Genomic DNA, 14148 nt, shown 5'->3' with positions numbered 1-14148 from the left:
CATCACCTGTTTCTCAGGAAGGGACACAAAATAACAGGCTTTGAGATGCCATCAATGTCCATTTTGACAGCATTCATGTCACAATACACAATCATGTACTTTGTAATTATACAAAATTTAAAGAAATTTAAAGAATAAAATGTCACTAGTTACACGGGTCAAAAAGAAACCGACAACCAAAAAACAAAAAACGAAATCTGTCAAAATTCATAGAGACACTTGATAATGCACAAAAAAAAAAAAAAAAAAAAGCCAAGTAATTGTCCTAGCATGCTGCAAGTTCATTGCCATAACTTTACGAATTCCCAGCTCTTCGGGGGGAAAGAAAGTGCGTGTTCACAGCCTATATAGTTCCCAAAGAAATAGCTTTCGCAGGTATTCAGGTCAAGAGAAAAAGCAATGCAAAGTCTGGGCACCAAGATTGCTCAGACAGCACTGGAGTGAGAAAAGCCAGACTTGAAACTCTTCTGAACCAGATCTGGTTTGTTGAAAAAGAACCTGGACGGTGACATTAGTCCAAGGGGGCCAAAGAAGAAACACTTAACTGTTAATAAGGACGGAAACCATCAAGAACTAGAACAATTAAGACTTAAATCTTTTTCTACCCTACTTTGAAGCTGAATTACAGCTTTTCATATTTGGAAAAGATAGGTGGTTGATCTGTGAGTAGAACCCCTCTCTCTTCCTCCATCCACTCTCCCTGCTCATGATTCAGTAGCTTAATGTTGGAGTACAGATATCGCTGGTTCAATTTTCTTGTAGTAGAATTACTATTTCTTCACACGTGGCCATGTTTATTTTAACAATGAGGTATAATTTTATACTAACAGTGCCTATTCCTTCCTGGGCTATGCGCTTGATCAATCATATGGGCAGAAAACAATTGAACTTTCTGATGAAATCACACACATACAAAAATTATTGCACTTAAAAACAACAACAACAAAACTCAGCCAAACCAGCAAAGGGCCAATGAAACTCTTCGGAAGGGGCTGTGCTTCCTGCCCTTTGCAGAGCATCTGGACCTTTCTGGTGTTCAGTTGAATTTGGTCCATTATTAAATGTCCAGAAGTCAAAGAGTCCAAAAGACACTGTAGGCTCTTTAAGGCTAAGTCTTCCCAGTGCTTCTATGAGATAAATTATCTCCTTGGCCACATATTACAAAGCAGGGGCTCCTTTTAGCAAAATTGCTAGCAGGGCCCCCCAAAAACTCTGGAAGCAAGGAAGGATGGGTGCACATTGTGTCCTGTCCTGTGAATGCAAGAAAGAGAGAGACAGTAAGCAGCCTGGGTGGGCAAAGCCAACATCAACAGTACTGTGGTTGGAAGTACAGCGACTTCCTCCTGACCCCACCACCAGCTCTCATTGCACTCAGCCCCACAGCCCAGGTGGATGTGTGTTTATCCGTGCCTCTTTCTCTGTGTAATTCCTCTTTTCTGTGGACCTAAATGTCTTTCCCTCCACCTGCAAACTTGTTTCTTTCCTCATTCTTTATCCTTCCTGCCTCTTCGTGCTCTCTGTCTCTTTTTTGATGGATGTGAAGGCACAACGGTAGTTCTACCCTGCTACCCACTGGTCCATATGCTGCTGCTTCCACATTTCTCCCACGATGCACCCCTGTCCTCTCCCCACCCTGCCAACGGTCCTCCCCATCACAGTATATTCAGACACATTCTGTATTGTTTACTGAATTGAATTGGCAGATTACTTGTTACAGCCCAAATTACTTATACCTCCAAAATCTGATATTCTAGTCAAAATTTGAGCACTTGGCATTGAGTATGTTACTAATGTTTTCGTGACGTTCTCAAGTAAGTGCTTTTAATGGATGGGATCTAGGCATTTCTAAACTCTGTTCTCCTGAACTACTGTCAATATTTTCTTCTTTGGGGTATTGTACTCCAGCTCATGTCTTCTTTGTAACCCCTTTATGACTATTCATAATCAATAAAATATTTGCATAAAGTATCTAGATAAACAGGGTGGACGGTAATGTCTTGGTGTTGCAGGTACAGAGCCAATATCACAATAATTTAAGGTTCAAGGTAGAAGGAATGAAGGTCAAATCCTCATGAGTTGCGGAAGCTCCTTCATGTCACGCCCACCAGCCAAGGCGCATTGAAGCGCTGAGATCGGCCACAGTTGTTTGTCTCTCCCTATGTCACCTTTCTGTGACTGCCTCTATGGGGTCAAAGTCAGTACCAATGGCTGCTGGGGCCTTTTGTTGTATCCCATCACGTCCCCTCCCGTTGTCCTAAGGCTGAGCGCCTTGGTGGGCTCCCCCGCCCACTACTTACTTCTCTAGATTCTGAACTAGGATTTGCTAACGTTCTCATAGATGACATCACTGATGCAAAACTGCTGCTTCTTCTTCATCCACATCAGTTGCACACACTGGTGGATAAAAATGTACTGCTCCTGGGGCAGAAGACAAAACCGTGTTTCAGAGCAAAAGATTTTCACATGAGTATGTGCAAAGATACAATATTTTGATACTATGATAGTAGTAAATATTGTAATCGGATGTCAAAGGAAACAATTTTCATTATGAGACAATTTTATGAGCTGAACATCCAAGAGAATCAACTCTAAAAATATTTTAAATAATAATAAAGCTTAGACCATCATTATTTAATGCCAAAAAGGCAATGAATATTTGATCTAAAAATCATGGGGCTATTTTGAGGGGAAAAAAAAGTCTATCATAATACACCCAAATAAATTCCAGTAAGTTTAATAAATTAAGCCCTAAAAATATAAAGGAAAATATAGGTTAATTCTTCTCCTATTACTTTAAGAAAGAACTTTCTAAACTTCAAAGCAGTGAAATAAATACAAACAAAAATTGACAAATATATAAATAAAATATATCAACTACTAAAACAAAAATTCCTGGAAGGCACAGATTATGTCTTTTTATTCCTAATGCCTAGCACTTAGTTTGTGTCTTGAAGGAAACCGAGGAAATATAAAAAACATGCAAAAATGGCCAAGTAATCAAAAATATAAATGAAAACAATTGTTTTTCACCGATGAAGTCAGCAGAGGAAAAAAGTAACATTCAATGATGATTTGAATTTATTAAAGCAGTCATTTTTAGCTATTGTTGGGGGTATAATAAAGTGCTAATAAACAGCACGTAGACACACAGATAATAGTTAAAAAGTGGGAAAGAATCCAATTTAATATCTGATAAAAAGGAGAATGATTTAGTCAGTGGCATATCTATAACAAAATATTATTCAGTCTTTAAAATGAGATTTACATAGCTTTGGGTAATTTGGGATAACACACATAGCAAAATGTTAAGTGAAAAATTAGATTTAAAATTAGCATATGTACATATAGCATATGAGCATAATTGTGTGCAAGTTATAACTGAAGGAAGGCTAGGATGAAATATGCCAAAATATTGAGAGTAGCTGTCTTTGTACCATAAAGTCAAGTTAACTTCATGATCTTTCTCCTTTTCTTTATTTCTCAGGATGTCTCTATAAGTAATACCGTTAGAAATAACCTTTAAATAAGAACCAGTCAAGATATCCACAGGACCTTAAGGAGCCTTTTGTATGACAGCTTTAAACAAAGATGAGGTTAATACTTCGAACCTTGCTGGGTTGATTCCTCAGCCTAACCTGTATTTTTCAACAAGGTTTGGAGAAAGTCTGTGCCCTTATTTTGAGATAGTATCACATCAGTAACTGAGCTGCTCCTTCTCCTTATCATATACCATTCCATTGTTTCCTGTGTTGTGTCAGCACTGGACATAGATAAGGCCAGACACTGCCTGGTTTCTTAAACCAGAACTACTCAGGGGCCAAACTTGGTGTCAAAGAAAATAAAATGTAGGCAGACCACAGGAAAAATAAATAAAGACTATTTATGGACAGGTCTCTGAGAGTTCCTGAGAAATCTAAACTGCTGATCAAGAGGACAGGCCACTCAAAGCAAAGCCCTGACTGACCTCCAGGGAAAGCCTATTAAAGGAAAATCAAAGAAAACAGTTGACAAAAACAGAAGAGAGCCCCAGAGAGGAGAATGTCATCCATGCATAGCGCTTTACAATTCCAAAGCATTTAACTAGATTTTTATCCTGTCACATAAGGTATTCTTCATAGCGCTTCATGAACACTGTCGTTCATGTTTCACAGGTGAGAAATGTGAGCTCTGAGAGGCAAAGTGAGTTGTGCAGTGGCCGTGTGGGGACCCATGCCTCCTCGTGAAGCCTGGCCCGACGACACCCATCTCCTTAACCACCCTTCGCTGCTCTTGTGGAGAGGCTCATAACGGGTCTGGTGGGGTGAGAAAAAGGAAGAGGGACCATTAAAAACAGCCTATGCCACAGGCTGCAATGACCTGAAAGGTGCACCTGAGGACATGACCAATTTAATCGGTTACTTCTGTTTTTATTTTCATTCATTCATTCATTCATTCATTCATTCATTCATTTATTTATCTATTTATCTATTTATCTATTTATCTATCTATCTATCTATCTATCTATCTATTTATTTATTTATTTATTTATTGAGGGGGGGCGGGGGTGTGGTGGTATTTATTTATTTATTTATTTATTTATTTATTGGGGGTGCGGGGGGTGTGGTGGGTCCTCTCCAAACCTGAGTAGGGCTATGCACCCTCTGCTTTAGCCAGAGGACTGGAAGCACTTAACCTCTTCCACTATTTTTAGAGGGAGTCGGGTGGTGGAATCCAGGTGATGGGCAGTCAGGAAGAGGTAGGAAAATTAGAAACCGGCCTTGGGAAGAAACCTGGTGGCAGTACATGGGTGGTTGATACACATACAGTCAGAAATCAGCTGGAGGATCATTCTGGCTGCCTGAAAAATCAGTGTCAAAGGAGTACCCTGGAATGATACAGCTGAAGAAAATAATGTTTTACTCTCTGATCTTTACTTATTAATACCAGCAAAGTAGAAGGCAGCAGGACTGGGGCGTGAATGGGCTCAAGGAGGATATTTGAAAAATCCTACCATCCAAAATATAGGTTCTATCGCGAAGAGCATAACAACAAGGAAAAACAAAGGTTTAAAGGACAAGATGTTCCAGACATAAATAAATAACTTGAACTAGAGAACATCCACTGCAAAATCCTGAGGGAACTCAAGAGTGAAGCTGGAACACTTGGGAAAAATAAGTAACCTATGGTGACCTTGACTCTTCTGCTGACTTTGAATTTTCCCACAAGAGTTCAGGGGAGGGATAGCATACTTAAAAAAGACTGTTTCCTTGGAGATATCAGCCTAAAATGCTGTCACAAACAAGCCAAAAAATGAAAGTTTGGGGCAAGAAAATTAGGGAGAAAACAACATTTTCTCATGGTGGCTGCTCTAGTTTCATGTGATGACCGTATCTGAAGAAAGATCATGGCGCTGAACTGGATGCAAGGTCTGCCATGTGAAGGTAGTATTTAAAAAGGGATTAAAATTCTGTACTGGGAAAGTCAAGAGCAAACAAGCTATAATCAAAGTCTATAAAGTTATAAAAGGTATAAATTAAGTCAAGGAGGCAGATGATTTATCAAATCCCAAATACTTAAAATAAGGAGTGGCCTTTTTAAGCTTGGGGATTAGTATACATAATGGGAAATTTTAATCACATATTAGGACATAAATTTATGGAAGTGAAAGCCAAAAATATGGACCGATTCATAAAACACCATTTAATCATTAGGTAGTGGGCTTCTCTGGGAAACCAGGACATTTTAAACATATGATAAAAAAATAATGTTCATGTCCCCACAGCTGTAAATTACAAGGCAGCAGGATTGGGATATGAGTGAACTAAGGAAGTGAGGACACAAATACATGACTTACTTCCCAGTCATTCATGAGACATCTTAATGCGGACGGGTTGCTCTTTCCAAAGTGGTATGATCCTGCTTTGGCTCAGAAATAAATATATTGGAACGTCTGTGCCAAGACATGCTCAGATGAGTTTGGGCAGGCAGGAGAGAAAAGTCAAAAGGGCGGTAAAGGAGAAATCCCTGAAGCATGAAGAGACAGCAGCCATTACTGCAGGCTTTTTGAATCATACTGCCATCTAGTGGTGCTTTATAGAAAAAAGCATGAGGAAGACCAAGGCACCTAAGTCTCTTGGAACTTCAGGCCAAGTTATGTTCTACTCTGTTCCTCCCACACACACTCCCTGAAAAAAGAGATTATTGTATTCCTGAAGCTAAGAAGCCGTGAGTATTGCTGGGTAACTAAGATTATAAACAAGCTATTGTGCTTAGGTGTTGGGGCCCACACAGGTATACACACTGCTGTTCAATGGCGATGTGATGCTGTCTGCTGGCACTAGCCCAGGCTGCCACTCCAGCCTGAGTGCATTCTGAGGTTTCAAGAGAGAAGAGGACTTGGGAGAAGAGGAGAAAGAGGGAGCATATAACACTGCTGGATATTTCTGGGGATGCTCCCAGAGTTATAAAGCTAACTCCATTCATTTAGGTCAAGGGAACTGGCAGTGCTGCTGCGTTGGGGGCTGGAAATCCTTAAATCATAAGAGGGAAAGCATAAATCCAGCCCATGGTCATCATCTAAAGTGAGTTGGGACAGAGGCTCACATGCAGGACAAACTAATGGCAAACATTTGAACCAAATCTTGCATTTCAAACATAAATTAAATCACATCAGTTCTAGTCTCCACTTGGTGTCCCTTAACCAGATTGATCATTACCTACCCTCAACACTTACTCTGTTCAAAGAGGTTTTATTCTGCTACAGATATATGTATGTGCTCTGAATTATTAAAGGGCATATGACTCCAGTGAAAGTGCAACTACTGCATGAATTTCTAGAACCTAATATTTTTTTAATATATACCTTGAAGCAGTTCGAATGTGTGTAATAAGAAACTGAGAATAACAGATGCAAAAAAATTTTTGAGACAATTGTTTTGAAACATGAGATGGAATAACGGGAAGTTTTTTTCAGTTGAGGACAAATTGCAAGACACATATTGGTTACATTTCTACCTCTGTCTGCACCATGGACATCCTCTGTGACCGCATTTCTGACACCAGCCCCAAGATGTCAACAAACTCATGATCCCGAATGTGCTGCAAGAGCCTGTCCAGGGCAATGAATGTTCCCGTCCGGCCGACACCAGCGCTGCAAGAGTGTTCAGACAGCACATTATTCAGACAGTGCTTCTACACTGTTGAAAACAAATTGGTGATTAAAAAAAAAAAAAAAAAGACAAGTAGTACCACTGAGAAACAAAGATTAAACTCTTGACAATAATTTCACTTAACTAACTTTTTAAATATGCAATTGTGGTTGGTATATCTTCTAATGTCACATTGCTGAACGTCACTGCTACCTCCCTTAAAGAGGTGTGAGTCTGCACTGCCTTGGCCATACCCTCCCCTACCCTGCCTGGGGCTCTCTGCTTCCTAAGGAAGTAACGTGGAGCTGGCTGGAGCATTGGTTCCTGCCTTCAGGGAGCTGAGACACATACACAGCTCCAGTCTTCTGAGTAGGCTCAGAGTTAAGCTCTCACACCCAGATCAGAAGCCTAGCTGAGATACCTACACCAAAGCTCTAGCTCTGGGACCATAGCAATTTGTGTGCCTTTAACTCTAGGTTGAGTCCACCATCTCAGCTCTTCCTTACAGCACATCTGCCCTTCTAGTGAATTCTGGCTGGGCCTGCTTCAATCTCTCAGTATTCTTTTAGATAGTTGCCTCAAAATCACATTTAATATTTGGACCCTATCTCTTCCAGTCTCCAAATTCCAGTGCTCAAAGAATAGAGGGAAGTGGAGTGATTTGCCCTGAATCAATTGCCCACCACAGTTTTACATGTTAAAGCTAGTTCTTCTTTTCTTCCAATCACTGATTGACTGATATGCCAAGTGGTTCCAAATTCTAAAGTACGATGAAATGTGAGGGGGGAAAAAAAAGAAGTCAAAACTAATTTACATGCAGAATTTGCTGGAAGAGAAATCCAACAGGAAAAGCCTGTAGCTCAGAGCCCTAGTTTGCTTTTTCTGCAGGACAGCCCTTCCATCCTAGGACTTCTCTTCTCAGATAAAATGTTCTGCACCCAGGTAAACACCCGTAAAGTCACATCTAGAACTGTACCTGCTACCCTCTGTGAAAGGATCCATGAGTTCGACCACATGGTTGAGTAGCTTTATTTTCTGCTCTTGGAAGGAACCATTGTGAGACTAGATAACTTCATCTAGTAAAACAAAGTTTTTATCCTGTGAATGCTTAAGGTGGACTGACAACAAGGATACCCTCCTTGATCAGAAACTTGATAGTTTATGAAGCATGTTTCTTTCCAGTGAGACAAATTCTCTCTCTCTCTCTCTCTCTCTCTCTCGCTCTCTCGCTCTCTCGCTCTCTCGCTCTCTCTCTCTCTCTCTCACACACACACACACACACACTCATTCTAATTCACAAAGGCCAGGGTGCTAAGTGCTAAGTCCAGGATTATAGATCTATTTACTTAGGTTGATGTGGCTGCCAAGGCCTCTTCCAACATCCTTATCCTACATCTATCTCTGATATGCAATGGGGACATATTTCTCTTTTAAAGTTGTACAAAAATTTTACAATATTATGTCACACCAATGGATTTTGATGGAGCTTTGTTCACTTGGTAGGAAAAAGAGCTTAAATTCAAAGATGACTCTTCCCATAAAAAATTAATGTGGTCCTTCATTTTTGATAATGAAATAGATCATATAGCCCTTTTCATTTTAACTATCTGGAAATTTAGAGACAATTTTGAAAAGCAAGCATAGCATATATGTTTATCTTAATGGGCCAAGTATTTGCCTTTCTCTTTCCTTTCATCCAGCTTTTATGTCTATTTACGTTATTCTGGGCTATAATTAGATATTTTTAATTTGACCTTGTATTTGGCCATGTTCTAAACCACTCAGAGTCCTTGATAGAATAGAGTAATATCACATAATACTTAACGGCATGACCGCTGAGACTGGTGTGCCTGAATTTGAATCTTAACTCCCCCATGTTCAAGCTGTATGAATTTGTGTTAATCACTTGAGCTCTCTCTCTACTCTTGAGTTTTTTTCATCTGAAAATGGGAATAATAATATCTATCTCATAGGCTATAGGATATTAGATAGTCATATTATAAGTAAATCAAGTATATAGTAAGACATCAGTTAATCAAATATTTTTTAAAGTCATAATTCACTTTATTGTTGTCAATCTGCTCTAATGTTCCACCATGGAATGGTGGGCTATATTTCCTTTATGAAAGAAATCCCATGGTGCTGAACAGAAAACCTATGTGATGAGGTTACCTGCAGTGCACAATCATGGGGCCCTTGCTCTTGGTAGCTTGTTGTCGGACCACATGAACAAACTGTAGGATACTCTCTGCAGCATTTGCCGTGGGCACGCCGTGATCAGGCCATGCAGTGTAGTTAAAATGCATCACATCCTGCATCTCATCAGCCTTCAGAAGAAAAACCAAAACAAGCATTAATCTCTCAGTCCACTATCAGGATGGCCCATCCTCCACTGCAGCTCAGGAGTTAATGGTGTTAAGAAGGTAAAGCCGCATTCCACTCCTGGTCTGTATACTTCCCTTTTCAGCTCTGTGCATTGTGTCTGGCACAAAGCAGGATATGAAAAAAAAAAAAAAAACCCACTAACTGTATAAAGCTTCGAAGAGTAGGATAAATAGGCTAATCCGTGCCTGTGTAGAGATAAGAGCTTAAGCAGATTAGGGTTTGCATCCTGGCTCCACTGTTTAGCAATTGCATGAGCTTTGGCCAATGAATTAAACACCATGGAAGGTGCTGTTGGTGCCCCCTTGGGTCCCTTTTGCCAGGCTGGTGCACCCCTTTCCCGCTGCTGCCAGCAGCAAATGGCTACACCCTTCTCATAGTCGTCCTCCACTGAGGGGAGCTGCCTTGCTGGAAAATGCCTAAGAGGTTGTGTTCTCCTTCTCAGGGCAGGCCACAACAAACCAGCAACTGATGCTGGGGTATTTTTTGGTTGCGTAGAAAAGTTCATGAAAATGCTTGCTTCTGTCAAATGCTGATGGCAGGCTTAGCACAGGCTTGAAATTAGGAGATACATATATATTCTAATACAGTTGATCTGAAAAAATGTATCCAGCTAAAATATGCAAGATGTTTCAAAAACAGGAAACACTTAAATTGTCATTAGTCTCTCCGTAGCTGCTGGGCAGAGGCCTTAGCGTCAGGGTGATCCCCGTTAGCTGAGTAGCAAAATAGCAAGACACACGTCAAGGAACAAATGAGTTATTGCTGTCTTTTTGGCTTCAGTTCTTACTCAGTTCATGCCAAGTTTCAAGTAGTGGAAAGCAACAAATTATGTGTTATGGTCTTTTTCCTTCTTTCTGTTAAGTGAGAAAACGCTTCTGTTTACACCTTATTTACCCATTCTAATATTTCTCTTACCCTGATTTCTTCATTTATGTAATTTTACCTTGTTGTAGTCTAAAAGTCTACACATATCAATATGGAAAGAATAAAGAAGGATATAAACAAAAAATAAAACAAATAGAAAAACATGTTCATTAGCACAGCACATGTTCTTTAAGCAAATTAACCTTCATCATGGGAACTTAAAATTTAGATTCCGTCTCTTTGTGGCCAAGAGGGGGCACTCTGGGACCAGATGCTTGTAACTACTGAATATAAACACCTTACCAGAAAACACTATTATTCAACATTTCATTCCTTTGTTTCAAGGCCTTCACTGGTTGTCATTGAAACGTTAGTTTGAGTAATGAGAACATGCTCCTCAGTCAGGCTTGGCAAGTAATGATTCACTGTGTCTTCTATTGCCCTGGGCTAATCTGAGATGGGACAGTGCAGTCATTTTTCCCATCTCCTCAGACCTTTTAGGCCAACATTTCATCCACACCATTCCCAGTGAAATGGAAAACCAGAACATTAAAAGTGGCCTTTTTCTCGAAGGAAGCAGTGTTGCAAAGCTTGACGTGTTCATGATCTTGTGTGAGGTGGTCTGGTCTCTCTTGAACACTTACTGGCAAAGGTTCCCTCAGCATGAGAACAACACCTGAACTTGTGCTTTGTGACTTACATAGTTGATCCGGAAATGTCTACAAGCCCAGTCCTCTTGCTCTTCCTCTAAGATCATCTCCACAGTGATGTCTCCGTATGCTATGGGTTCTTCTGTGAATGGCCAGTAATGGTCACATTTTACCTGAGGTGAAAGACGACATTTTCAAACAAACAGACTAGGGAGAAAATGAAGTCTCTGCTCACTTAGGGAAAGCAAAAGTACGTGGGTCTGAAGAACTGTATATGATTATTGTGAGGATGAAAAATGAAGCGAGGAGAACAGTTTCTGGTGCACAGTAAGCACTCAACCCAGGGCAGCGGCTGGTGTGGGTTTGGCTGCTAAGTGGGGACAACCCCATTAGGCACTTACCCTCCTTTTCTCATTACACTGAGTGAGCATAACAATAATCTGTGACTTCTGTTGTAAGACCATCTTCCAAAAGTCATTTCTAGTTTCAGGCAGTGGCCCCTGTGTGGCAATATACTCCTGGGGTGAGTTGTATCCCTGAAAGATGAGTGACAAACGTCACCTACGGAACCACAGTCAACACCAAATGATATTCCACACAAATGAGGAAAAATTGAAAACTTACTGGCAAAGGACCACACACCTATGTAACAAGTTCTCATGTTCTCATGGAGGAGGCCCTCAGAGAACCTGACCATATAGGTCTATGTGATTTTAAGCACGATTCTCAGAAAGCCTACAAAATCACACCCACGCCTTTTTTTAATGAAAGCAACTGCTATCTTTGCAGATATTTTAAAAACACAGGTGCTCAGGTAGAACCCTTTCAGTATGATTGCTGAAAATATTTAAATGCAAGAAAGTGGATCTTTAGTACAATGATCTACTTTCACTTTCACCAGTCCTTTATGAAGAAATATGAACGTAACTCATCTCTGGGCTTTTTTTTTTTTTTTTCCTATTCTTTATTCTAAAATGGAATAATGGAAACTTTAGTAGGAGAAAAATTCTCTTTTTTACACAGTTTGACACATCTATGCAGCCTTTACGGTCTTTCTCTGCCTTGGCTGGAATCTGAATGTCCGATTTTTTTCAGTTTTTGTTTTTTGTTTTTTACTTACAGGTATGTAGTTGGCATTGATGTAGTCTGCTCCTTCCTCTTCGTTCGTGGAGATTAATCTTACTCGACTAAAGTCATCTAAAGAATGATAAGAAAAAATGTTACAAATCAGAGTGGAAAGAAGAGTTGTCTCGATCCTTTCTTCCAAATCTCAAGTCAAAATAGTCAGTGATCGAGTCGGTCGATAAAGTTTATTCTAGCTAGATACTTTAGTCATGCCTCAATCTTAGTTTCTTGTTTAAACAAATATACAAATATCTCTCAATCATTATTTCTCCCACTAGCTCTCCTGTCCTTGGAAGAATTATCTCAATGTTTTTGGAGAAATTGTGCAGAATATTTACAGAAAATAAAATTCCGGTAGATTGTATGGAAGGCTATAGAATACGTGACTTCCATTTCAAGGAGGGAGGGACATCCAGAGAATTCACTACCTTTTGGGAAACCTAAGAGAGAAGATGGAGTTACAGGCTTTTTGTAAATAGACTTCAAATGAGAAAAATAAATTCTGAAATGTGTACAGATGTTGGGTTTTATAATGATAATACTACCTAATTTAACGAGAAACCTTATTAAGGAAAAAGTTCTCTTTCTAGAGCATTTTCGGCTTTCCTCTTTCTACTTTTCCATTCTTTCTCAGCTCCCTATAGAGCATAGCAGAAAGAAAAGTTAAATTTATGTTGGAATATATTTTAACTGTCCTGTTAGTAATTTATATTATTTTTCTGTGAATATTGCTTTTATTCCAAAACGCTAAGCAAAACAGAATTTCCCAGATGTTAGAAAGAAGAGGAATTTTAACATATTCCACTCTTTTCATTTGCCTTCTTCCATTGCCAATGAATTGACTGAAAATGTTTTATGAAGGCACAAATTATCTTATCCCTAATTTGGACAATACTTTTTTGATCTCCAAAGGGCCAAACGGTCAGTCTTTCCTATTCATTTAAAAGCATAATAGTTACATCTTCTTACACACGAGAAGATCTAATGATATCAAAGCATGAATTTGATCAATGCAATTGCAAAGATGGCCTTTATAATCCAGACCACAACTAGGTCTGGCCAGAGATTGGTGAAACTAATTAATTTGCAATAAAACAGTACTTTATCTTTTCAAAGACATAAATCAGATCAGCACCATTGACGATCTTACATGGTAGGATGTTTGTGTAACGATTTTTACATCGGTTCAGTGGAAGGTCTGCAGCAAAGTGGGGAATATCCAGTCCAATCAATTTCAACTCCTGTAAGCGACGGAAAATAGATTTGAGATTTCCATACACAGTGTAAATTGGATGATTGTTCACATTGCATTGTTCTTCACTCCCTGCCTGTAATAGAATCATCACATCCCCCTTGCCATTGATGTTTCAGTAGCTCCGTGTTGAGATAGAGTTACTCTTCCACCCCACTGTTGTAGACTTGCTTTAGCCAATGAACTTGGGTAGAACACATGTCCAATCGGAAGCTTTAAATGTGCTTGTTTGGTTTGGTTTGTCCTTTCGTGCTTCTGCCACCTGCCACGGAAGGAACATGCGCAGGGAAGCTGCTAGTCCCTCAATGAGGAGACACATGGAGCAGCCCTGCCCTTGACCATGGCCTAAAGCAGAACTGTCTCTGCCGTTCCATAAATCCATGACTGAGAAAAATAAATGTAGGTCACTGAGATTTTGAGGTTGTTTCTTATATAGCATTATTGCAGTAATAGCTGACTAATACAATGAATAAATACCTTTGACAGCTTAGTGATCATTTGGAGAAGGCAAGAATTATGTGTATAACACTCAGGGTGTGGAGAATTTGAAAACCAAAATTTGTTTCAGACTTCTGGAGGTATAGGGTAACTGAAATTTACACAATTTGCATAAATATTTCCTATTCTATGAGGAAATGTGGGTTTTTCTCTTTCAGGCAATGAGCCTTAGAGAATGTAGTAAAAGAGAGAGTGAGGAGCAATATAAGAGTACTCTCCATGTAGCAAGACGTAGGATTGACAGTCA

At 39.6% G+C, this 14148-nt stretch overlaps 1 protein-coding gene across 2 annotated transcripts in view; it reads right to left on the bottom strand.

The window, feature by feature from the left end:
* Positions 1-777: 777 nt before the first annotated feature.
* The window catches only part of PTPRO (protein tyrosine phosphatase, receptor type O), a 183021-nt gene continuing 169650 nt past the window's right edge, over positions 778-14148 (bottom strand). For both annotated transcript variants that reach the window (XM_006912654.2, XM_006912655.2), the window contains 8 exons: positions 13302-13392; positions 12147-12223; positions 11428-11562; positions 11077-11199; positions 9300-9454; positions 6994-7129; positions 2298-2418; positions 778-1251 (listed from right to left, as the gene is read on the bottom strand). In XM_006912654.2, the coding sequence (XP_006912716.1) occupies positions 2314-2418; positions 6994-7129; positions 9300-9454; positions 11077-11199; positions 11428-11562; positions 12147-12223; positions 13302-13392 (822 nt within the window). In that variant the 3' untranslated portion in view covers positions 778-1251; positions 2298-2313. The remainder of the gene's footprint in view (positions 1252-2297; positions 2419-6993; positions 7130-9299; positions 9455-11076; positions 11200-11427; positions 11563-12146; positions 12224-13301; positions 13393-14148) is intronic.

The sequence above is a fragment of the Pteropus alecto genome, unplaced genomic scaffold, assembly GCF_000325575.1.
Source record: "Pteropus alecto unplaced genomic scaffold, ASM32557v1 scaffold103, whole genome shotgun sequence".
Taxonomy (NCBI): Eukaryota; Metazoa; Chordata; class Mammalia; order Chiroptera; family Pteropodidae; genus Pteropus; species Pteropus alecto.
This window is presented reverse-complemented; position numbering and strand designations above follow the sequence as displayed.